We start from the raw sequence: 26,594 nt of genomic DNA, 5'->3' as shown, positions 1-26,594 counted from the left end.
CCTTTAGAAATGCCCTACTGTGTGTAGATGTAAACATACCTCTGTGTGAACATCACACATACACTATATATACAGAAGTATTTGGACACCCCTTCAAATGAGTGGATTTGGCTATTTCAGCCACACCCGTTGCTGACAGGTGTATAAAATCGAGCACACAGCCATAAAGTATCCATAGACAAATTGCAGTAGAATGGCCTTACTGAAGAGTTCAGTGACTTTCAATGTGGCACCGTCGTAGGATGCCTGCTTTCCAATAAGTCAGTCAAATTTTCGCCCTGCTAGAGCTGCCCCAGTCAATTGTAAGTGTTATTATGTTGAAGTGGAAACTTCTAGGAGCAACAACGGCTTAGCCGTGAAGTGGTAGGCTACACAAGCTCACCGAATGGGACAGCCATTCGAATGCGCGTAGGGCATAGAAGTCATCTGTCCTCTGCAACACTCACTACCGAGTTCTAAACTGCCTCTGGAAGTAACGTAAGCACAATAACTGTTCGTCTGAATTTTCATGAAATGGGTTTCCATGGCAGAGCAGCCACACACAAGCCTAAGATCACAATGCATAATGCATTGTTTCTGCTGGAGTGGTGTAAAGCTCGCCGCCATGAACTCTGGAGCAGTGGAAACACGTTCTCTGGAGTGATGAATCACGCTTCACCGTTTGGCAGTCCGACAGACAAATCTGGGTTTGGCGGATGCCAGGAGAATGCTACCTGCCCAAATGTAAAGTTTGGTGGATGAGCAATAATGGTCTGTGGCTGTTTTTAATGTTTCTGGCTAGGCCCCTTAGTTCAAGTCAAGGGGAACTCTTAATGCTACAGCGTACAATTACATTCTATACAATTCTGTGCTTCCAACTTTGCGGCAACAGTTTGTGGATGGCCCTTTCCTGTTTCAGCATGACAATGCCCCCATCCACAAAGCGGCGTACATACAGAAATGGTTTGTCGAGATAAGTGTGGAAGAACATGACTGGCCTGCACAGAGCCCTGACCTCAACCGTTGGAATAATTGGAATGGCGACTGCGAGCCAGGTCTAATCGCACAACAGTGCCCGACCTCACTAATGCTCTTGTGGCTGAATGGAAGCAAGTCCCCGCCGATATGTTCCAACATTTAGTGGAAAGCCTTCCCAGAAGAGTGCTCTACTCTTGAACATTGGAACATATCTGCTCTTATACAGTAGCAGCGAAGGGGGGACCCAAAAATAATATGGATGATTTTGGAATGAGATGTTCAACAAGCAGGTGTCCAAATACTTCTGGTCATGTAGCGTATTAGCTGGATGCTTCAAAAACATTGAGTCTGGATTATTGTGTGTGTTCATGTATTTTAACTCAACATACCCAGTGTGTTTTTGTGAATATTTAAACCTATAATTTGTTTTGCAGTTATTCGTCCTGGTAATAAATATGTCTCATGGGAATTGAAATGGGATACCGCTTCTCTGTACAATTGATCCTTTTTTAAAAATTTTATATATGGGGAGTACTTGTCAGAATCTGAGTTCTGGAATCCTTATCTACAACCTGCCTAGACCCTATCCCAGATCCACACAGTCTATAGTGACAACGCAACTATCCCTGGACAATTATAGATGATGCATACAGTATATCCACATCACCTGAGCTAACTTCAGTGTACACTACGTTACAACACCATGGGGAACGGAAACATGTCTTTCATTCTAGGATATACAGTACCAGTCAAATGTTTGGATACACCTACTTTTTTCTACATTGAGTTGGTCTGTGGAGTGAAGTAAAAGCAGTCAACAAGTGGTCAGCATATGTGGGAACTCCTTCAAGACTGTTGGAAAAGCATTCCAGGTGATGCTGGTTGAGAGAATGCCAAGAGTGTGCAAAGCTGTCATCAAGGCAAACGGTGGCGATTTTGAAAAATATAAAATATATGTTTTGTTTAACACTTTTTTTTGGGGGGGGGGGGTTACTTCGTGATTCCATATGTTATTTCATAGTTGTGATTATTATTATTATTATTATTATTCTACAATGTAGAAAATAGTTACAATAAAGAAAAACCCTTGAATGAGTAGGTGTGTCCAAACTTTTGACTGGTACTGTGTATATATAGCCAGCGGGAGAGAGAAAAGACAGAGCGGTAGATAAAGAGTGACTGGGACACAACACAGGAGGGAGTTAATGTTTATGATAATGTTCAGCATCTGTGTGCTGGTAGTTAACCATTAGAGCCATTGCCTGGTTCTCTCTGTCCTCCCAGACCTTTGATCTAGTATAGAGTCCTAGCCATGCTCAGGTATGTCCCACAGCAGCACGGTCGCCATGAGTAAGCCTGTGAGGAATTCAGAAAGCCCTTTCATGAAATAGAGACCGGAGTCTATGCTTCCATTTACTCCACATGAGGAATAATACCAGGGAAGGGAGGGCAGAGGAAAGCACTGAAACAAGTCTAGTGAAAGGAGGGAGTGGCTCTAAGATAAGGGAAGCATTGGGCTTAGAGAAACACAATCGCGTTTGCATAACTACAGTAAAGTCTGCAGTAGAATGTCAGTAATGAATTATACTTCCACCATGATAATGATTGTCAGTAAGCATTTATGGGATGATATTGGATCCCGTCTGCACTGATGTGATATTGATATGGTTGGTTATATTACATATTATGTTTTTCCCCTCTCTTTTTGCAGAGGAAGCAGACTACTCTGCGTTTGGTACGGACTCTCTGACCCGTCCTAAGAAGACTGTCCTAGCTGCCGTGTTGCTGCGGCCTGATGCCAACCGGAAGAAGCCCCCTGTGATCATTAGCCTGCCCAGGGACTTCAGGCCTGTCTCCTCCATCATCGACGTAGACATACTCCCTGAGACACACCGCCGGGTGCGCCTCTACAAGCACGGCCAGGAGAAACCATTGGGTTTCTACATCCGCGACGGCTCCAGCGTCCGGGTCACACCCCAGGGTCTGGAGAAGGTTCCTGGGATCTTCATCTCCCGCATGGTGCCTGGGGGCCTAGCTGAGAGCACTGGCCTGCTGGCCGTCAACGACGAGGTGCTTGAGGTCAACGGCATCGAGGTTCAAGGCAAGTCTCTGGACCAGGTGACTGACATGATGATCGCCAACAGCCACAACCTCATTGTGACGGTGAAGCCAGCCAACCAGCGCAACAACATCATACGGAGCAGTGGCGGAGGGGGTGGGGCGGCTTCCGGGAGTTCGGGTCGCTCTTCCGACAGCGGCGCAAGTTTCTACGGCTATTTCACCCCTAGTGCTGCCATAGCGACGACCCCGGCACACATCATCCAGAACTTCCACCCAGAGGAGCTAGAAAGTGATGAGGATGATGAGGACCTGGTGATCGAGGCAGACGGGGAGGCCTTGCCCATCCCACGGGCAGCCTCGGCCAGCTGCAGCATGCCCTCCCTGCCCCGCTACGAGCCCCACCTGAACCTCCGCTCCACAGCCAACGGAGCCCTGGCCTCCAGCACCGGTTCACTGAGCACGGTCAGCACGCCCGACAGGGGCCTAGAAGGAAGGAGCCTTGAGGAGGACGGCACACTCATCACACTGTAGACACATACATACACTCTTCATACTTGCACAATAATTACAGCACGCACACATTCATACTTAAATAGTTTTACTCTCGCTCTTATATGCAAAAACATAGTCTTGCACATACATTCAGATACCTTCATGCATACACAAAGAACACAAACGCCAAGACCTACGCATGCGTGCCATAGTATCGCCACAGCCCTCCCTACACTGTGACCGACAGACACATTAATTACACATGGTGTTTGTGTGGAAGGGAAAACTCCTTATTCAAAACCACAAAAAGCACTTGTTTCTATTTTGGGAGGGGGAGACCGTTTCTATATTCTTCCTCTTGATGGCAGGAATGAGATGGTATTCTCTTTTTTTTTTTTTTTTTTTTCAATTTTGTGAACTGTACGAAAGGACTGATTTTAATGAAAGAAGTGGGCAAATGAATGCACATATGTATGCTCTGACCTCTCCCTAGCTATTCTACCCTGGCTTGTTAGATAGAGGAGACTGTCTTGAGCACATTTGACAATCTGCTTTTGCCTTGTCACTTTGCAAATGACAACAACCCTCTCCTAGGTGATTACAGCATGTGGGAACTGAAGTGATGGCTTCCATCCTACCTGTTACCATAGTAACCAACAAAGAGCAGAGGTCTGCAATAATACTCTAATTTTAGTCTGATGGGGAAAAAACAAATATGTGCTTCTTTGTGTGGATCCGAACAGGGTTAACCACTATTCCTATGTTTTTCCCCACAAGCTTTTAATGTTGATAATCATTAAAAACCAACTAGAAGCAATTATGTGAAGCAACTGGACTTTTGAAAATCTCTAAGGTTTAATGCTGTTTTTTTCTGTTTTATTTCAATCAAATAATTTACTGTATGATTTTTATTTAGTGGAGAATAAGTGTACCGCAACATACAATATTGGAATTCTAAGGACCCATGGGTAAGGACCATATCTCTACATTACTGTCGTCGGTAATAATCCAGGATGTCGTTGTGTGGGGTGAGGAAGATCCATCTTGTTTTTATTTTTTATTGAACCTTTCTTTCCTCATGACAAGGGCTATTTCCCCACTTTGTCTATAAAGTGTGACAGTATGTGATTGTATATGTGATTCTCTGATTTCTCTGACCATGACTCTTCACTCATGTTCCTCATGTTCTCTCTTTTTTTCATCTGTCCATGTTTTGTATGGGTGGAAGTACATGTAACCGATAGGGTGGACTTTCTTACAGTTTTCCATCTCTTAAGTTCACTTCGATGTGGCCTGAATCATTCGTGTTTGAACAGTGCCCTCAATTCATATACAGTATTTGTCCCTATTTCAAAGAATGTAATACTGGTATAGATTGCACATGAATAACTGGACTGTGACTGATGTTACATAACTTAGAGCTAGGACACTAATGCCCCAAGAGAGGAGGGATGGGACTGTTGAAGAACCAAGTCGGCAGGAAGAAGTTACCATTTTGACACTCTCCCACACATCCCGACCCAGTCTCTGTGTTTGCACCTTGTGTTTGAGTAAGGTGGAGTTCGTCTAGAGCTACGCATTGAATAACTTGGATCAGGTGAGGGGAGTGCGTATTCTCACCTGTTCCTGGTCACATGTCTGTCACCTGATGTCTGTACCAGCAAGGTGATTTTAGAATGCCGGTAGCATCGATCCAACAGACTTGCCCAAAACACGAGACAGTTTCTCACCGAACCATAGCTGTGGGAAATTGGGGTGCTGAAGGTGCTGCAGCACCCCTGCCCGCAAGCTACTTCCCGCGGCTATGCAGCAAACTACAAATGCTTAACGTGAAACTGATCAGGCGAGTACTGCAGAACGTCTTCATTCCGATAGATTGTAGTTTTATTCTGTGTGATTAGTTGCCATTGAGCTGTTGTGAAGTATATTTGGGAATTAACACTAAGGCTGTACTCAACTTGTAAACAGTAATAGAAGCTAACATACTCCTTTGAGAGCAGATGGGGCACTGATGTGCATCATTTCTCATTGATTTTGGCTTTTGCTAGGGGAAACTAAATGTACTGGGAACAGTTGCCTTACTCCCCTCTAACCCCCTCTATTGAGCTGGACTGCAGTCTTGTCTTACCTGTAGAAATACCTAATGAGAATCATAAACACTGGATCTGTGATCAAACATCTGCTCAGAGCAGGTTATGTGAACTGAACTTCCACTCCCTATCATACTGACTCGACACTGAGGTACTACTCCATTCTCTGTTATGGTACACACGGTGTTGACGAGTTGAGATTTGCTTTGTCTCTCATTCCAAACAGTTCTGTAACATTCAAAGCATGATGAGTGACATTTTGAATGGCTGAATTTGAGAAATCTGTTTAATTTATTTTAGTTTTAACTACACAGGGCATTGGGATTGTAACCACAGCTATTTATTTTGTAATCATGTTTCAGCATAGCAATGAAAAGTCATATGTTTTCATTTGTGTAACTGATCCACTATGTTATTTGGTTGAAGTTCATGATCTCATCTATTCCTGGTAGGTACTTCTTCTTGTCCTATTAAAAGTAGTTTGATTCAAATGTTTCTGTACAAGCAGTTTATAGGGGGTAGATTATAACTCACTATGATAGTCCCCCCCCCCCCCCTGAATACTGTGACTTCCTTTATTCCTGGAGAAACCCTGTATTTCAGAGAATACACAACAGGCTTCGGAATTATATTGTTTTGTGTCAGTTCCTTTTTTTTTTTTTTTTTTTTAAAGATGATGAGCAAGGATTTTTGCTTGCTAGATAAATCCTAGGTATAGATTTGTACTGAACATTTTCAGTATTTTCTTATCAATGCTATATGATGTACATTTTTATCACATTTCATGAAAATGTTTTAAGGTAGTAAAGAAATGTATGAATAGATGCACATGTATAATTATTGATTCCATGAGCTGGAAAAATAAACTAATATGTAGCAATCATTGACTGTATGTTTTGTTTATTTTCTTCATTTAAAATGCTGGTTTTTGTAATAATAAAAATGTAATTATTTCATGAGCCAAAAGTAACAAAATGCTGAGGATCATGTCATGTGCAAGTGCTCCCATCATATCTTGTCATGTTCCAGACTTGGGACCATTGGCTTGGGCACAGTTGAAACATAGTAGCAAAGATGCTGGTAACGCATTGTTGTACCAAGGACGAGGTATCAGCTTTTCCCTTTCCATCATGTTTCTATAAAACTATTTTTTTAAACGAACTAGAAAACCCCAGATATTTTGGGGCAACACGGCTGTTTTCAGAAGAATCCAAATCAATTAAACTTATCACGGGGCTAAAATATTATCTGTAAGAAATATGTATAAAACCCTTATCAGCATGACGCATATAAGGTTTTGTTGGGAAACTGAAGGGATCATTCGATCCAGTGGAGGGTGCCAAAGCGTCAAAATCAGTTTAGAATCACGTGACGTGTAAACAACATGGCGACTCAGTGCTGAGGTAGCAGCCCCAACAAACTCGGTGGATTGACACACCGATAGCCTGGTTTAGTTAGCATTTCTCTCGCCTGCATCTACGCAGGGTCAGGCCAGAGATGCCGGCCTGAGAGAGCAGCAGTTTTATCAAAAGATGCAACAGCAACAACGTCTTGCTCAACAACACCAGAAGCAGACGGAAAGCACAAAAACCAAGAGCATGTTTCTGTCTAGGGCGCTGGAAAAAATCCTGTCGGATAAGGAGGTGAAGCGGAGCCAGCACAGCCAGCTGCGTAAAGCATGCCAAGTGGCTCTTGGTGCGTGAGTTAAACATTTTTATTGGTGGACGTTGCATCCTTAGTGTTGTTATTTCTTCAACGTAATATTTTAGCTACCTAACATTAGCCCTTCCGTGCTAACTAGTTAATTTTGTTTGTTAGCGAGCTAGCTATGGCGTTCAATGGCCTCCTGTCAAGTTAGCAAGCTTGCTAGCCAGTTCGATTAGCCAGATTGGTGGCTAGATAGCTACCAACACAACGCAGCATAATGTTCGATGCTTCCAGTCTTTGAAAACTAGTTAATGATCGTGGAGCCTTGTCATATATCTGACTGCATGTGAACACTAGGCTATTATATTCAGTCATATGCTATGTCTTCAGATTGCAATATCATCCATGTCAACTTTGACAGCTAGCTAGTTGGCTAACGAGTTAGCTTGCTACCTAGCCATTGGACCAATCATTGTACAGTACGTAGCACTGTCACCTTCAGTCAGCTGGCAATTTACTTCAATCAGGATATTCTGACGTCTATTTTCCACTGAGCAGTGAAGGGATAGTTTTACAGTCCCACGCATTGCTCTTGTGCTGTGTTTAAAAAAATATATATATCAATATTGCTAAATGGTAAACATGTTGGAGACATGGCAGCTGTACATTTTTACTGTTAATGAATACACATGTGTATTTTACTGTAGTTGAATGTTCATTACTGCTAGTTCAGAACGGCGTAGTTGCTGTTGTCCAAAAAAAACACGAGGTTCTTGACCAGGGTCTAACCCAGTGATGTGTGTAAACCCATCATTGGTCTAATCTAGAAGAATTTCTAGTTAGATGTTTTAAGCTACCAGAAATTCCAGTTCAGTGATGGCATACTTCCGGGAACTACGAAGCCTATTGTCGAGTCTCTCCCTCACTTATTTTGAGATTGAAATAAGAGGCAAACAAGTTTGTGCTTTGACCCGGTCCTGCACTGTACATTATTTATGATTCATGGCAGGTAGACAAGCAATGGTTTCCTATTCACAACTTAGATTCCAGGCGACACATTGTCACAGACGGGTAACTCCATACTGAAGTAGCTCCAGATTCATCAGGTGGGTAAATGTTGACTTTGCTCCCTTTAAGTGAATCTCTCCATATTTACATTACCCAGCCCATTCATAGACTATCATATTCGGCACACTGTACACTATACAGTTTACTTAGGCTCTAGTTTATTCATGGCATACTTGTTGGCATAGATGTTGCGTTCATCCTGGTTTGGAGTGGTGGTGGGAGAACCTGCCTGCCTATCACCGCTACACTTCATTGCCGAAGTTCTTTGTTATAATGAGCATTGTTAATCTGATAACATGCTATAATAAGAATGCCACAATGAATCCTTATCCTCCTCTGACAAATATTAGCTGCTCTTTTTCACAAACTGAGTGACCAATGGACTGTGGTTCTCCCTAGTTTGTGTATGCACACATGCCATCGAGCAATGAGGCTAAATGTCCTAGGGGGGGTTCCACTTCCAACAGACACTGTCTGGCACCATAGTTTGTTCATTTGCACTTTACTGCACTGTAATGTATCCTAGGTTGTGACATTTAGACTATTGCACAAGTTGTATATCCTGATTATACTTATTTTAAAGGGGAGATGAGCGACTGGAGGTGTCCAGTGGTGCAATAATTATAATGCTGCTTCCACGGATAATGGAATGTTTATGGATCCCAGATGAGCCTTGGGAGATTCAGGGCATCTTTTTCTCCCCTTTCGGATTAAGCAGTTTTCAGACCCCAGCACACAGGCACACAGTTGAGAGGAGCACAGGGTCAAGCTGCAGTTGAGACTACAACTGCTGTAGGCTATTTCCAAAGTCCATAGTCTATGCTCCCCTTATCTGCTGTTATGTATGCCTTGCCTTGAGAACAACTTTGTGTGTCAGCAGTTGCCAAGAATATCAGTATGTGGAGTCCTTGGGTATAGCAGCAGTTGGTCGTCTGGATGTGTGTGATACAGCCCTTGATCACATCTGGCCTTGTATGCTAATGCGTAGGCCTAATACATAAGCAAAATCGTGACATTGAGTGGTGCATTTAGGCCTGTTTCGACAGAGCTGTTATGAGCACAGGCCCTTGTGTCACAACTTTGGACAGATCAATGTCAAGGGGATACGATTGTGTCTGGTCATTAGCTAGAGGTTTATGGGTTTTGCGGTGGAGTGTAGGCCTACTTTAATTTCAGTTCGCCTAACACCATAATATCAATGGTTTGAAGTTTGTTTGATTTGTTTTTGCTAATGTAACTGTATAAATGGGTATGTTGATACTCATTTCTATGCTACTGAAATGAATTGAGTCACAGAGGAGACACTTCTGAGGGGTGTAGTACAAAGCAGTATCAATGAGTTGGCTAGCTAACTTTGACAAAAACAACCAAAGAACTGTTGATTTTCTGGTTCGTTAGGAAACCTAAACGGGTATGTGTTTTGGTTGTTGATTCAATTATACCATGCCTATCTTTCTAAAAGTTCAAATGTATTTCAGAACATGTAGGCAAGTCAGCTGGGGGAAATTCCACCATAACAGAGTGACACTGGGACCCACTTGTTCTTTTTTCAATGTATGCCAACCAAAAACCATTAATTTGAAAGTTTAACAAATCATGCTCAAGTCTACTTTTAACAATTGCCACTGAACATTTTACTAAAACACATTTGCTTGAGGAACAGTGCAGGTGGAAAGTTTGGTAACAGAATGACAGTAAAATATCAATGTTTTTTGTGACCATGTTCTCCAAAAACTCTTATTTGAATCTTAATTCAGAGTAGATATGTCTGCAGAAAGAATGTGGTGTCAGCTATGATCTATTTTAGTTATTGAACTACAGTAACAGAAGTGGATCAAACCCCGGTAACAGAAAGTCATCATGGGTCCTTGATCTGTACTATATAGAAATGCATTCTTGTGAATGTCATTCTCTTCATGGTGATGTATCCTGAATAGGTAGAACAATGTAGGTAGAACAATATCTTCCTTTACATGTTTGGGTATTATTCTACACACTGGCTATTATTCTAATAAACTCCACCCCCAAACAAGATCTGTACCATTCATAGACATCAATGTTTCACATCACAGTGCAGTCAAGGAAAATTGAGTACAGTCCAGTAGGGTATATTACATTCCACTCTACTCTTGTACTGTATTGTACAGAATCTACTGAACTATATTACTTTTCTTTACTGTACTGTGCTCTACTTATTGGTAGTTCCTGGAATTTTGCAACCCTACTGGCATGCATGGTATTAATATTAGACCTCTGATTACAATGAAGAGCAAAATGTGCCACTCTGTTCTGGACCAGCTGCAGTTTAACTAGGTCTTTCTTTGCAGGACTTGACTATATTACTGAACAATAATTAAGATAAACTAGAGCCTGCTGGATTTGCTTTGTGGAGTGAGGTGTCAAAAAAGCAGAGCATCTCTTTATTACTGACAGACCTCTCCCCATCTTTATAACCATTGAATCTATATATTTTTGACCATGACAGTTAACAGACTTCGATAACACCAAGTAATTTAGTGTCTTCATCTTGTTCTTCAGCCACACCATTCATGACCAGATTCTGCTAATTTGCAAATAAATTCATTAAAAATCCTAGTATGGGATTTTCTGGATTTCTTTTTCTCATTTTGTCTGTCATAGTTGAAGTGTACCTATGATGAAAATTACAGGCCTCTCTCATCTTTTTAAGTGGGAGAACTTGCACAATTGGTGGCTGACTAAATACTTTTTTGCCCCACTGTATATATATATATTTTTTTCTTTTTCAATGACATGTATGACATTAGAGAAGCTTCCATTAAAGAAAACCATCTAAGTTCTATTAGATAGCTCTGAACCCACGATATGGCTGAGGTTGAAAAGCCATAACACATACAGTGGTTCCTCCTTTAAAAGTTGTGAGTTTACGCCACGGGACTTAGAGATACCCAGCATCACGGCTTCATTGCTCCAGACCACAGCAGAGTGGAGTTAGAGCACTCATTATGCTTTTGGGTCCCAAGGTTTTTATATAACCAATCATATCGATTGGTTCCAATGACGAATTTGACGTTATGCCACCCGTCACTGGTGACTTTCTTAAGCAAATATGTCTGACAAATACATTACTGTGGAAGCAAATGTAAATAATTATAACGTCATAACGAGTCAAGCAAAACAAATCCAATTGAGAGGATTTGGCGTCCCGTCAGTTGTAAATCATGCAGTGCCTTGTGTCAAGAAAATGTCGGTACATATAATTGTCTTATATCGGCTGAAAGCTTAAATTCTTGTTAATATAACTGCACTGTCCAATTTATAGTAGCTATTACTGCGAAAAAATGCCATGCTATTGTTTGAGGAGAGCACCCAACAAAAGTTTTGATAAATTCACCTCTGAAGGTGAAATGTGTACTTACACTCTGATTTCCACTCATCCATTTCACTCATCCAAGGGTCCCGGAGTTAACATGAAGTGTTGTTAGAGAAAATCATTTTTCATATCCTAAAAAGGTCCATATAGCACGCATGATCGATTTTGTATTTCCACTCGTTCAATCTGCAAAGAAAGGAATCTGTGAAAATCTCAACCTAAACGTTGTTTCAACCAGTCAAATCGCATTCGTATGTATTTCTCAGAGATCCTAGAACGTAACGAGACTTCACTATATCATTATGGGTGTAGTATATCCTATAGGACACCATGTTTGGTCAGAGAGCGACGCCTTCATGGCATGCCAATGACACGGGCGGTGTTCACTTCAACGACTACGTTTGTCAAATAAGCACCAATCGGGGTCAAACAAAGCTAGCTAGATAGCCAATGAGCTTGGCTTTACCAGAGTATCCGGAAAATATGTATCGGTCGTAAAATGTAGCTACTAACCTTGTACGGCAGCATGCCTTTTCATTTTGGACAAAAATTGTAAGAATATTCAGTTATGAAGTTACGAAAACTGGTTGTTTTGGCAATGTTGAACTTATAATATTTTATTTTTTTATTTTACCTTTATTTTACTAGGCAAGTCAGTTAAGAACAAATTCTTATTTTCAATGACTGCCTAGGAACAGTGGGTTAACTGCCTGTTCAGGGGCAGAACGACAGATTTGTACCTTGTCAGCTCGGGGATTCGAACTTGAAACCTTTCGGTTACTAGTCCAACACTCTAACCACTAGGCTACCCTGGTCCAAGTATACAGATTTGATGATATTCTTGCAGAAAAATTTAATATGAATGCAACGGTCTCCTTCACGATTTGCCCAAATGTACCTGGGTGACTTCACACTAAATGTCATGGAGAACGCTCATACTTAGAGTTATCCGTCTGAAACTTTGCACATACACTGCTGCTATCTTGTGGACACCATCGGAATTACAACCAGAGCGTTGGCTAGGTAAAAATTGTTGTTTTTTTCTTTGTATTTTCTTCTACCAGATCTATTGTGTTATTTTCTCCTACATTCAATTCACATTTCCACAAACTTCAAAGTGTTTCCTTTCAAATGGTACCAAGAATATGCATATCCTTTCTTCAGGGCCTGAGCTACAAGCAGTTTGATTTGGTATGTCATTTTAGGCAAAAATCGAAAAAGGGAGACCATTGTGCATATTTTTTTGTCATAAAGTTCATTTACGAAAATTGCTATTTAGCATGTTTCTTTTCAGTCATATACCAGGTGTATCAAACTCCATTCTTTGAATGATGCTGTGTCTGCATGTATTTATTACAAACACTTCAAGTGTTTACCACTCCTGGGATATCAATGATTACACATACATTTACATTTACATTTAAGTCATTTAGCAGACGCTCTTATCCAGAGCGACTTACAAATTGGTGCATTCACCTTATGACATCCAGTGGAGCAGCCACTTTACAATAGTGCATCTAAATATTTTAAGGGGGGGGTGAGAAGGATTACTTTATCCTATCCTAGGTATTCCTTAACCTCATAGTCCGCCCAAACCCGTATGCGGTAGCGTAACTACAGCCTCAAGCTCATTACCATAACGCAACGTTAGCTATTTCTAAAAATCGCAAATGAAATGAAATAAATATGCCTGCTCTCAAGCTTATCCTTTTCTTAACAATCCTGTCGTCTCAGATTTTCAAAATATGCTTTAGAACCAGAGAAAATCAATAATTTGTGTAAGAGTGGTGATAGCTAGCTTAGCATTTAGCGTTAGCATTTAGCACGCAACATATTCACAAAAACCAGCCAAGGAATCAAATAAAATAATTTACCTTTGAAGAACTTCAGATGTTTCAATGAGGAGACTCTCAGTTACATAGCAGATGTCCAGTTTTTCCTGAAAGATTCTTGTGTAGGACACATCGTTCCCTTTTGTTACTATGCATTTGGCTACCGAAACTAACCGAAAATTCAGTCACCTACATGTCGAACTTTTTTCCGAATTAACTCCATAATATCGACTGAAACATGGAAAACGTTGTTTGAATCAATCCTGAAGGTGGTTTGTCATATATCTCTCCATTGAAAGCACTGTCCTTGTAGCCTGGTTTGTTCTGAGATTCGAATGGAAAAATACTGGGAGCTGAGTTTTGCGCACCAAATGCCACGCAGACACCAAGAGGGACACTTGGCAATTGTAGTCTCTTATGGTCAATCTTCCAATGATATGCCTACAAATACGTCACAATGCTGCAGAGACCTTGGGAAACAAGATAAAGAGTCCGTTCATTCCTGTCGCATTCACAGCCATATAAGGCGATCATGGAAAACGTAGCCTCAGAAATCCTGTGCATTTCCTGGTCGGTCATACATCTTGGTTTTGCCCGAAGCATTTGTTCTAAGGGACTCACAGTGAAAATCTTTGCAGTTCTGGAAACGTAAGACTGTCTTCTTTCCAAAACTATCAATTCCAAGCATATTCAAGCATCTTTTCGTGACAAAATATTGCGCTTAAAACGGGCACGTCTTTTTATCCAAAAATGAAATACTGCCCCTAGAGTACTAACAGGTTAAAGAGGTGGGGTTTCAGGTGTCTCCGGAAGGTGGTGATTGACTCCGCTGTGCTGGCGTCGTGAGGGAGTTTGTTCCACCATTGGGGGGCCAGAGCAGCGAACAGTTTTGACTGGGCTGAGCGGGAACTGTACTTCCTCAGTGGTAGGGAGGCGAGCAGGCCAGAGGTGGATGAACGCAGTGCCCTTGTTTGGGTGTAGGGCCTGATCAGAGCCTGGAGGTACTGAGGTGCCGTTCCCCTCACAGCTCCATAGGCAAGCACCATGGTCTTGTAACGGAACGCGAGCTTCAACTGGAAGCCAGTGGAGAGAGCGGAGGAGCGGGGTGACGTGAGAGAACTTGGGAAGGTTGAACACCAGACGGGCTGCGGCGTTCTGGATGAGTTGTGGGGGTTTAATGGCACAGGCAGGGAGCCCAGCCAACAGCGAGTTGCAGTAATCCAGACGGGAGATGACAAGTGCCTGGATTAGGACCTGCGCCGCTTCCTGTGTGAGGCAGGGTCGTACTCTGCGGATGTTGTAGAGCATGAACCTACAGGAACGGGCCACCGCCTTGATGTTAGTTGAGAACGACAGGGTGTTGTCCAGGATCACGCCAAGGTTCTTAGCGCTCTGGGAGGAGGACACAGTGGAGTTGTCAACCGTGATGGCGAGATCATGGAACGGGCAGTCCTTCCCCGGGAGGAAGAGCAGCTCCGTCTTGCCGAGGTTCAGCTTGAGGTGGTGATCCGTCATCCACACTGATATGTCTGCCAGACATGCAGAGATGCGATTCGCCACCTGGTCATCAGAAGGGGGAAAGGAGAAGATTAATTGTGTGTCGTCTGCATAGCAATGATAGGAGAGACCATGTGAGGTTATGACAGAGCCAAGTGACTTGGTGTATAGCGAGAATAGGAGAGGGCCTAGAACAGAGCCCTGGGGGACACCAGTGGTGAGGAGACGGATTCTCGCCACGCCACCTGGTAGGAGCGACCTGTCAGGTAGGACGCAATCCAAGCGTGGGCCGCGCCGGAGATGCCCAACTCGGAGAGGGTGGAGAGGAGGATCTGATGGTTCACAGTATCGAAGGCAGCCGATAGGTCTAGAAGGATGAGAGCAGAGGAGAGAGAGTTAGCTTTAGCAGTGCGGAGCGCCTCCGTGATACAGAGAAGAGCAGTCTCAGTTGAATGACTAGTCTTGAAACCTGACTGATTTGGATCAAGAAGGTCATTCTGAGAGAGATAGCGGGAGAGCTGGCCAAGGACGGCACGTTCAAGGGTTTTGGAGAGAAAAGAAAGAAGGGATACTGGTCTGTAGTTGTTGACATCGGAGGGATCGAGTGTAGGTTTTTTCAGAAGGGGTGCAACTCTCGCTCTCTTGAAGACGGAAGGGACGTAGCCAGCGGTCAGGGATGAGTTGATGAGCGAGGTGAGGTAAGGGAGAAGGTCTCCGGAAATGGTCTGGAGAAGAGAGGAGGGGATAGGGTCAAGCGGGCAGGTTGTTGGGCGGCCGGCCGTCACAAGACGTAACTACTAGAAACATGATTTAAGTAAAGGCTGGATTCTAATTCATATTTACAGCGGAAAAACAATACATTACACTTCCTATGCATATCTAACTCCCTTCATCTGCATTCATCTGAGGAGGTTCTCCCAGCCTTGTGGACGATTGAAAACAGGGCAGCAAAGTTTGTCACCAGAGCGGTTTAGAGCATATTACTATTTGGTAATGGTGGTCATTATGGCCAAACGGTTCTGTTTTTGTTTCATCAGACCAGAGGACATAGCTCCAAAAAGTACAATCTTTGTCCCCATGTGCAGTTGCAAACCGTGGTCTGACTTTTTTATGGTGGTTTTGAAGCAGTAGATTCTTCCTTGCTGAGTGGCCTTTCAGGTTCTGTTGATATTGGACTCGTTTTACTGTGGATATAGATAGTTTTGTACCCGTTTCCTCCAGCATCTTCACAAGGTCCTTTGCTGTTGTTCTGGGATTGATTTGCACTTTTCGCACCAATGTATCTCTAGGAGACAGAACGCGTCTCCTTCCTGAGCGGTATGATGTCTGTGTGGTCCCATGGTGTTTATACTTGCGTACTATTGTTTGTACAGATGAATGTGGTACCTTCAGACATTTGGAAATTGCTCCCAAGGATGATCCAGACTTGTGGAGGTCTGTAATTTGTTTTTCTGAAGTCTGGCTGATTTCTTTTGATTTTCCCATGATGTCAAGCAAAGAGGCACCGAGTTTGAAGGTAGACCTTGAAATAGGTCAGGTACACAGGTACACCTCCAATTGACTCAAATTATGAGAATTAGCCTATCAGAAGCATCTAAAGCCATGACATCATTTTATGGAATTTCCCAAGCTGTTTAAAGGCACAGTCAACTTAGTGTATGTAAACCTCTGACCCACTGGAATTGTGATACAGTGAATTATAAGTGAAAGATGATGTCCTAACCGACTTGCCAAAACTATAGTTTGTTAACAAGAAATTGGTGGAGTGGTTGAAAAGCGAGTTTTAATAACTCCAACTACTTCATGTATGTGTGTGTTGGTGGAAATACACTGCTCAAAAAAATAAAGGGAACACTAAAATAACACATCCTAGATCTGAATGAATGAAATATTCTTATTAAATACTTTTTTCTTTACATAGTTGAATGTGCTGACAACAAAATCACACAAAAATTATCAATGGAAATCAAATGTATCAACCCATGGAGGTCTGGATTTGGAGTCACTCAAAATTAAAGTGGAAAACCACACTACAGGCTGATCCAACTTTGATGTCATGTCCTTAAAACAAGTCTAAATGAGGCTCAGTAGTGTGTGTTGCCTCCACGTGCCTGTATGACCTCCCTACAATGCCTGGGCATGCTCCTGATGAGGTGGCGGATGGTCTCCTGAGGGATCTCCTCCCAGACCTGGACTAAGGCATCCGCCAACTCCTGGACACTCTGTGGTGCAGACTGGATGGATGGATGGAGCGAGACAGGATGTCCCAGATGTGCTCAATTGGATTCAGGTCTGGGGAACGGGCGGGCCAGTCCATAGCATCAATGCCTTCCTCTTGCAGGAACTGCTGAGACACTCCAGCCACATGAGGTCTAGCATTGTCTTGCATTAGGAGGAACCCAGGGCCAACCGCACCAGCATATGGTCTCACAAGGGGTCTGAGGATCTCATCTCGGTACCTAATGGCAGTCAGGCTACCTCTGGTGAGCACATGGAGGGAAGTGTGGCCCCCCCAAAGAAATGCCACCCCACACCATGACTGACCCACCGCCAAACCGGTCATGCTGGAGGATGTTGCAGGCAGCAGAACGTTCTCCACGGCGTCTCCAGACTCTGTCACGTCTGTCACATGTGCTCAGTGTGAACCTGCTTTCATCTGTGAAGAGCACAGGGCACCATTGGCGAATTTGCCAATCTTGGTGTTCTCTGGCAAAATGCCAAACGTCCTGCACAGTGTTGGGCTGTAAGCACAACCCCCACCTGTGGACGTCGGGCCCTCATACCACCCTCATGGAGTCTGTTTCTGACCGTTTGAGCAGACACATGCACATTTGTGGCCTGCTGGAGGTCATTTTGCAGGGCTCTGGCAGTGCTCCTCCTGCCCCTCCTTGCACAAAGGCGGAGGTAACGGTCCTGCTGCTGGGTTGTTGCCCTCCTACGGCCTCCTCCACGTCTCCTGATGTACTGGCCTGTCTCCTGGTAGCGCCTCCATGCTCTGGACACTACGCTGACAGACACAGCAAACCTTCTTGCCACAGCTCGCATTGATGTCCCATCCTGGATGAGCTGCACTACCTGAGCCACTTGTGTGGGTTGTAGACTCCGTCTCATGCTACCACTAGAGTGAAAGCACAGCCAGCATTCAAAAGTGACCAAAACATCAGCCAGGAAGCATAGGAACTGAGAAGTGGTCTGTGGTTATCACCTGCAGAACCACTCCTTTATTGGGGGTGTCTTGCTAATTGCCTATCATTTCCACCTGTTGTCTATACCATTTGCACAACAACGTGAAATTTATTGTCAATCAGTGTTGCTTCCTAAGTGGACAGTTTGATTTCACAGAAGTGTGATTGACTTGGAGTTACATTGTGTTTAAGTGTTCCCTTTATTTTTTTGAGCAGTGTGTATATAAATAAATCAACATTTCTTACCGAGCCTTTCCATAAGTCCACGCAAGTTCCTTCAGCTGTCTTTTGACTGTAATTCGAGCGATGTTGATGTTGTGTCGTGATGCCAGCAGATTCCAGATGGCCTTTGCCGATCGCTCATCATCTTCATTCATCAGTGAGTCGATGGAAATGAAATGCAATGTAAAAATGTGCAGCGTACAGTAAAGACCAGCAGTCAATTTATTGAAGCATTATTTTTAGCATTATTAGGCCTACTTTACAGTATTGTCACCTACTGTACCTGTTCATTTTCCTGTGCTTTCGAGTTTGGCATAAAACAGGCATCTGATGATGGTGTTTGCGAAAAGCACTGTCCGTGACCAAAATCCCCAAGTCTACCAGTATTTTTGTAATGTCTCCAGTAGATTTTCCATTCCTCCTGAAAGCCCTAATCTGCTCACTTAATAAATGAATAGAGATCCTGGTCATGGTGCTACAGCACATTGTTACAGCATAATCAAAGTGAGGACAATCGGCCATCTGCTGTATGCTTATAGCCTATTGTAACCTGAAAGTCACACCTTGCCTCATCCCGCCCAAAACTCCACCCTTAAACAGCTCATTTTTGAATGGTTACTGTGTTATCTAAAAATAAAATGACATTGCGACCAGAGAACAGACGAAATGGACATCTTTTTCATCAAGCCAGCAATAAGCAAGTGATCTCTGCTAAATAATCAAGTTAGTTTTCTCCAAAAATAAAGAATTCTAAATAACAAACTGGCTTTATTTACAAATTAGTGAGAGTCTCACCCCATGTTCAAGAATTGCCTTTTTCTCGCTCACTCTAGGTTAAATGAAAACGAAATCTCCAAATCATCGTTACTTTTTAAAACAAGAAATATTATTAATTAATTTAGAATTATTAAAAAACTTAGATATAACAGTCTCTTAGATATTCTAAATTCATTAATAATAATCATAATCGCTTTGTTTAAAAAGTAACAATGTTTGAGATTTTGTTTTCGTTTAACCTAGAGTGAGCGTGAAAGGTAATTCTTGAACTTTGTAAATTAAGCCGCCAATCATTTTATTTAGAGGATTGGATGCCTCGTTTAGATATTCATTTAGAAACCTCCAATCCTCTAAATGTAATTATTGGCAGAGAGTCATGTCATTGAAAAAAATATTTGTAGATTTACTGTAGGCCTACATTTACATTTACATTTAAGTCATTTAGCAGACGCTCTTATCCAGAGCGACTTACAAATTGGTGCATTCACCTTATGACATCCCATAGGCGAAATGAGCCTCACTAGTGTTGCGTAATGTGCTGTTAAAAGTGGTGTAGGTCTTATTTATTTAAAAAGCATTTAAGTTAGAAGCAATATAATTTGAAGCAATAAGATTTCAGCTTCATTTCGCTCTGCCCTGAGACAAGCATGTGGACTGGTCTTGATAAATCAATAAGATTTCAGCTTCATTTCGCTCTGCCCTGAGACAAGCATGGGGACTGGTCTTGATAAATCAATAAGATTTCAGCTTCATTTCGCTCTGCCCTGAGACAAGCATGGGGACTGGTCTTGATAAATCAATGAGATTTCAGCTTCATTTCGCTCTGCCCTGAGACAAGCATGGGGACTGGTCTTGATAAATCAATGAGATTTCAGCTTCATTTCGCTCTGCCCTGAGACAAGCATGGGGACTGGTCTTGATAAATCAATGAGATTTCAGCTTCATTTCGCTCTGCCCTGAGACAAGCATGGGGACTGGTCTTGATAAATCAATGAGATTTCAGCTTCATTTCGCTCTGCCCTGAGACAAGCATGGGGACTGGTCTTGATAAATCAATGAGATTTCAGCTTCATTTCGCTCTGCCCTGAGACAAGCATGGGGACTGGTCTTGATAAATCAATGAGATTTCAGCTTCATTTCGCTCTGCCCTGAGACAAGCATGGGGACTGGTCTTGATAAATCAATGAGATTTCAGCTTCATTTCGCTCTGCTCTGAGACAAGCATGGGGACTGGTCTTGATAAATCAATGAGATTTCAGCTTCATTTCGCTCTGCCCTGAGACAAGCATGGGGACTGGTCTTGATAAATCAATGAGATTTTTATTTTCACTGAATATCAGTTTGGGTATTGGTTAGACTACAATTAGAAGTGTAACCTTTTATCTTAGTGTAACCTTTATTTAACTAGTCACCTGTGATCGACACCACTGTCCTCAACGATACTCCCACCAGATTTGGTCTTTGTCATGGTAACAACGTAGGTTACGCTGTTACTCCTTGCCGTTCCAGACAGGGCAGGTCACGGGGAAGATTGAAACAACAACAAACAGAGCAGAGGTTTAGACGGCCACAAGCCCGGGACAATCCGCGGTCCCAGACATAATGGCTAACTGAGTCGCGAGCTGTGTTCAAGCTAGCAACTTCTGGCATGGAATAGCCTTCATTTCTCAGAACAAGAATAGACTGAGTTTCAGGAGGAAGGTCTTCGTTTCTGGCCATTTTGAGCCTGTAATCGAACCCACAAATGCTGATGCTCCAGATACTCAACTAGTCTGAAGAAGGCTAGTTTTATTGCTTCCTTAATCAGGACAACAGTTTTCAGCTGTGCTGACATAATAGCAAAAGGGTTTTCTAATGATCAATTAGCCTTTTTAAAATGATAAACTTGGATTAGCTAACAGAACGTGCCATTGGAACACAGGAGTGATGGTTAATGATAATGGGCCTCTGTATGCCTATGTAGATATTCCATAAAAAATCAGCCGTTTCCAGCTACAGTAGTCATTTACAACATTAACACTGTCTATACTGTATTTCTGATCAATTTTGTTATTTTAATGAACAAAACATTTTTATTTTCTTTCAAAAACAAGGACATTTAAGTGACCCCAAACTTTTAAACGGTAGTGTATATACACTGACGTACCCCACCAGAACCCATAATATAAGCCTGGTTTACGCCAATGTTTGTAAACATTGTAATTGTAAACAATAAAACCATCAAAATATGCCTTAAACTATCAGTTTGATATCTTGGATGGTCCGTCCTTGCATCCATTGCTCTGTCTATCAATTTGAGTGGTTCCATTTCTCCAGGCCTCAGCATTTTACTTCAACTGAAGCAGGGTGTACACTTTGTTTAACGGCGGGTTGTCACTTTTTAAGGTAAATGTTCGGACAGCACTAATCTTGTTCCTTTTGTCTTCACAGATGAAATTAAAATCGAGCTTGAGAAGCAAAAGTAAGTTCCAACCCCTTTTCCTCTTTTGTTTTTGGATTTCATGGGCAGGCGATTGGTTTGATACACCTATTAAGCAGTCACCACTGTTATTAGTCTGTTATTAGTGCTTATTATGTTTAATGTCCTGAGGCCTCCATGATTTAATCTGTTTTACATTAACATTTTAGTCATTTTGCAGACTTTCTTATCCAGAGCAACTTAAAGTGCATAAATATTAAGGCTTTAGTTCCTGTTGTCATTTATCTTTCCTTTGGCCTGCAGAGATGGCACAGTGGTCCCGCCCCGAGCAAACTACATTGAGGCTGACAAATATGTGCTTCCTTTTGAGCTTGCCTGTCAATCTAAGTCTCCACGCATTGTCAGTACCTCGTTGGACTGCTTACAGGTATGTAGTGATGGGGGAAGAAGTTACATTGGGGTATTATTTTGGACGATACAGTGCCTTCGGAAAGTATTCAGATCCCTTGTTAGGTTACAGCCTTATTCTAAAATTGATATAATAGTCCCCCCCCAATCTAGACACAATACCCCATAATGACAAAGCAAAAACAGGTTGACGTTTTTTGCTAATTTATTTTAAAAAATACTGATATCACATTTACGTAAGTATTCAGACCCTTTACTCAGTACTTTGTTGAAGCACCTTTGGCAGCGATTACAGCCTTGAGTCTTTTTGGTTGTTACGCTACAAGCTTGGCACACTTGTCTTTGGGGAGTTTCTCCCATTCTTCTCTGCACATCCTCTCAAGCTCTGTCAGGATGGATGGGGAGCGTTGCTGCACAGCTATTTTCAAGTCTCTCCAGAGATGTTCGATCGGGTTCAAGTCCGGTCTCTGGCTGGGTCTGAGGTCCTGAGCGCTCGAGCAGGTTTTCATCAAGGATCTTTCTGTACTTTGCTCCGTTCATCTTTGCCTCGATCCTGACTAGTCTCCCAGTCCCTGCTGCTGAAAAACATCCCCACAGTATGATGCTGCCACGACCATGCTTCACCATAGGGATGGTGCCAGGTTTCCTCCAGACGTGACGCTTGGCATTCAGGCCAAAAAGTTAAATCTGGGTTTCATCAGACCAGAGAATCATGTTTCTTATGGTCTGAGAGTCCTTTAGGTGGCTTTTGGCAAACTCCAAGCGGGCTGTCATGTGCCTTTTACTTAGGAGTGGTTTCAGTCTGGCCACTCTACCATAAAGGCCTGATTGGTGTAGGGCTGCGGAGATGGTTGTCCGTCTGGAAGATTCTCCCATCTCCACAGAGGAACTTTAGCGCTCTGTCAGTGACCATTGGGTTCTTGGTTACCCACCTGACCAAGGCCCTTCTCCCCTGATTGCTCAGTTTGGTCGGGCGGCCAGCACTAGGAAGAGTCTTTGTGTTTCCAAACTTCTTCCGTTTAAGAATGATGTGTTCTTGGGGACCTTCAATGTTGCAGAAATGTTTTTGGGACCCTTCCCCAGATCTGTGTCTCAGAGCTCTAGGGACAATTCCTTCGACCTCAAGGCTTGGTTTTTACTCTGACATGCACTGTCAACTGTGGGACCTTACATAGACTGGTGTGTGTTTTAACATGGTTTTGCAATAAAACTACAGTATCGAATCGCAATACATGTCTTGTTAAATAAAAAAATATAAGTCAGTTCAGAACAAATTCTTATTTTATGACGGCCAAACCCTCCCCTAAATCGGACGACACTGGGCCTGTGTGCCGCCCTATGGGACTCCTGATCACGGCCGGTTGTGATACAGCCTGGGATCGAACCAGGGTCTGTTGTGATGCCTTTAGCACTGAGATGCAGTGCCTTAGACCACTGTGCCACTCGGGTCCCCAAATGTATTTAGAATCGTGAGACTCGAAAATACGTATCGTATTGACACCTAAGTATCGTGATATTGTGTCATCCCTGGCAATTTCCAGCCCTACAGATCCTCAAGTTGACATTAAAGTACACACACATTTGTAATTGTGAGAGGGAGCTGGGACTCAATTGTGGGTGGGAGGTAATTGTAAGTCCCTACTTGTAAGTGCCACTGGGTGGAGAAGTTCAAATGTTGTTACCCCTGTTGTGCAATTCCTCGGAGTTGTGCCCCTAAATATCAGAGATGCATACATTCTCCGCAATCCCCCGTCTCTCCTTTCCCCCTCGTTGCAGAAGCTCATTGCGTATGGCCACATCACAGGCAACGCCCCTGACAGTAGTGCTCCAGGGAAGAGGCTCATCGACCGGCTGGTGGAGACCATCTGTAACTGTTTCCAGGGCCCACAGACAGACGAGGGGGTGCAGCTGCAAATCATTAAGGTGAGTCTGTCAGGGACTCCATTCATCTTAAACCTCTGCTTTATTTATAGCTACATATTTATACTGATGTACCATATATAGCCTAGTTGCCTCTCAGGACAAATTGCTGCCCATTATTTCCCACCTCCATTCCCCACTGTGATACTACAGGTATATCCGGTGGCAAATCTGTCTTTTATGGCTGTACAGTAGGCGTGATGCATAACCAGAGTTCATTTAAGTTTCACATAGTGGAACTCCAAAGTTGAGGGTCCAAAGTCTGTCTTGTTCATACAAGCCACCAGTATTGTCACTGTTGACAACAGGTTTTATTGGACTGACCAGTCTTCCTACCGTATTTGAACGATCTAGAATTCACAAAGGTAGTGCAAGACATTATTTTCTTCTATTTCCCCTGACTGTTCTGACCCCTGCTGTTCTCCAGGCTCTCCTAACTGCAGTGACCTCCCCTCACATTGAGATCCACGAGGGGACTGTTCTACTGACTGTGCGTACCTGTTACAACATCTACCTGGCCAGCCGCAACCTCATCAACCAGACCACCGCCAAGGCCACGCTCACACAGATGCTCAATGTGATCTTCACCCGCATGGAGACACAGGCGGTCAGTATACTGTCCAGACCAGCCCAGTTCACTCTCATATTTACTTGTTCATACATGCAGTCATCTAAACAAATCGCTCGACTCCGTCTTAGACCCTGGTCTGTATCCTCTTAAAGCAAGCTGATTGAGTAATGGAGATGAAAATAAATCTTGATTGACTGGAAATGGAGACCTTCCTTGTGTCCCAATAATTTCTCCATAAGTGTATTTGTCAGTGTGTTACCTGTCTGATTGTCTCCTAGCCGACTAGCTGACTTGTTCATTGGCTGTTATTCACATGCTGTTTGGTGTTCTGACTAGTTTTATTGATCATGACCTGTCTGTCCATCTCCCTGTATCTATACAGGCTCTGGAGTCTCACGAGCAGGAGAAGGATAGACTGTGTTTGCCCCATCAGAACCCTTCCACTTCCCCTGGGCGGATATGCGGTTCTCCCCGGTCAGACCGCACCCAAGACTTAAGCGGGACGCCATCTCCTGCGGCCAGCACCCCAGACCTCCATACCATGCCCCTGGCCCCAGACACACCCTCCATCAGTGGCCAACCAGAGGAGTGCAAGACTGAGGAGGATGTGGCTGTTACAGAGGAGAAAAGGGATGAGACACCACCTCCAGGTATTGGCGTTGAGTATATTTATACATAACGTCGATCATGTGCTATTATTGCATGACATTTCTGAAGCCTATATCATCCTCATTTATTTGACACATGTTCTTTTCTCATCAATAGTTTTTGAAGATCCAGTTTCAGAGACCCCAACAACTGTAAAACAGCCAGTCGAGGAAGGGCATGAGGTGGGGCAGGGGGAGAAATCAGAAGTAGGAGGGGATGAGAAACCAGAAGTGAGTGAGGAAGTGGCTCCAGCACCTGAACCAACGAGTGAGGAAGTGGCTCCAGCACCTGAACCAGAGTCACAGCCCCAGACCACACCAGGTTAGGCATTGGTTGTAACCATAGGTGGTGTGATTGGACAGAGTTTGTTAATCAGGGCTTGTCCTGGTCTATCATTTACACACCTGTATCTGACTGGACTTTTCCACCTCTCCACACAGAAGGGGATCATCTCTCTGAGCAGACAGAGGTGGTGCCCCCTAGACCCAGGACAGATACGAACCAAATGAACGGCATTATGGATGACCGTGGTTCAGTGTCTTCTACAGACATCCTGGTGAGTTAACTCTTATCTGTGGAATGAGGATGGGTTACATCAAAGGTTTTATGGGAGAAAAGAGTGATTTGTGATTATTTTTGCCCCTATGCATTATACATTAGTTTTGGTAGTTTAGTTATATATTGACAATTGCGTTGTATAGTTTAAGCCTGTTCTGTTTAGTTATTTGCTCTCTGTCTTTAGGATGCAGAGTCTATGCAGGGTGGCCAGAACACTGCTCGTTTCTCCCACATCCTGCAGAAAGACGCCTTCCTGGTCTTCCGCTCCCTCTGCAAGCTCTCCATGAAGCCCCTGGCAGACGGACCCCCTGACCCAAAGTGAGACATGATCCGATAGTCCTTCAGCCCCAGTTTCCGCTCTGTTCAAACGCACAACTCCTCCCTTGTTCTCATCACCTAATCCAAGTCCAAGTTTCTCCTGGCTTTCTCTCCACAATAGTATATACAGGGCCTTCAGAAAGTATTAACACCCCTGGACTTTTTTCACATTTTGTTATAAAGTGGGATTCAAATTCATTTGTCTTTTTTTTGTCAATGATTGACACAAAATACTCATGTCAAAGTGGAAGAAAAATAAGTATGTCAACCCTGCTAAAAGGTTCATTTGTCTCCCACGGAGTTAGGAAGAACGCCTGTATCTTTGTAGTGACTGTGTTTATTGATACACCATCCAAAGTGTAATTAATAACTTCACCATGCTCAAAGGGATATTCAATGTCTGCTTTTATTATTTTTACTGATCTACCAATAGGTGCCCTTCTTTGCGAGGCATTGGAAAACCTCCCTGGTCTTTGTCGTTGAATCTGTGTTTGAAATATACTGCTCAACTGAGGGACCTAACAGATAATGAGTCCATGCGATGTATTATGTGACTTGTTAAGCACATTTTT

The 26,594-nt window shown here is 43.1% G+C and overlaps 2 protein-coding genes across 4 annotated transcripts in view; both read left to right on the top strand.

The window, feature by feature from the left end:
• Nucleotides 1-6,483, top strand: part of LOC115132140 (partitioning defective 6 homolog beta-like) — a 42,435-nt gene extending 35,952 nt beyond the window's left edge. For both annotated transcript variants that reach the window (XM_029664418.2, XM_065020682.1), the window contains one exon: nucleotides 2,669-6,483. In XM_029664418.2, coding sequence (XP_029520278.1) covers nucleotides 2,669-3,549 — 881 coding nt within the window. In that variant the 3' untranslated portion in view covers nucleotides 3,550-6,483. The remainder of the gene's footprint in view (nucleotides 1-2,668) is intronic.
• A 478-nt stretch (nucleotides 6,484-6,961) lies between these two features.
• LOC115132138 (brefeldin A-inhibited guanine nucleotide-exchange protein 2-like) overlaps nucleotides 6,962-26,594 on the top strand; it is a 41,114-nt gene continuing 21,481 nt past the window's right edge. For both annotated transcript variants that reach the window (XM_029664416.2, XM_029664415.2), the window contains exons 1-9: nucleotides 6,962-7,295; nucleotides 21,611-21,641; nucleotides 21,903-22,026; nucleotides 23,784-23,930; nucleotides 24,355-24,534; nucleotides 24,881-25,148; nucleotides 25,264-25,467; nucleotides 25,587-25,702; nucleotides 25,889-26,022. In XM_029664416.2, coding sequence (XP_029520276.1) covers nucleotides 7,133-7,295; nucleotides 21,611-21,641; nucleotides 21,903-22,026; nucleotides 23,784-23,930; nucleotides 24,355-24,534; nucleotides 24,881-25,148; nucleotides 25,264-25,467; nucleotides 25,587-25,702; nucleotides 25,889-26,022 — 1,367 coding nt within the window. In that variant the 5' untranslated portion in view covers nucleotides 6,962-7,132. The remainder of the gene's footprint in view (nucleotides 7,296-21,610; nucleotides 21,642-21,902; nucleotides 22,027-23,783; nucleotides 23,931-24,354; nucleotides 24,535-24,880; nucleotides 25,149-25,263; nucleotides 25,468-25,586; nucleotides 25,703-25,888; nucleotides 26,023-26,594) is intronic.

Source organism: Oncorhynchus nerka, linkage group LG7 (genome assembly GCF_034236695.1).
Source record: "Oncorhynchus nerka isolate Pitt River linkage group LG7, Oner_Uvic_2.0, whole genome shotgun sequence".
Classification (NCBI taxonomy): domain Eukaryota; kingdom Metazoa; phylum Chordata; class Actinopteri; order Salmoniformes; family Salmonidae; genus Oncorhynchus; species Oncorhynchus nerka.
This window is presented reverse-complemented; position numbering and strand designations above follow the sequence as displayed.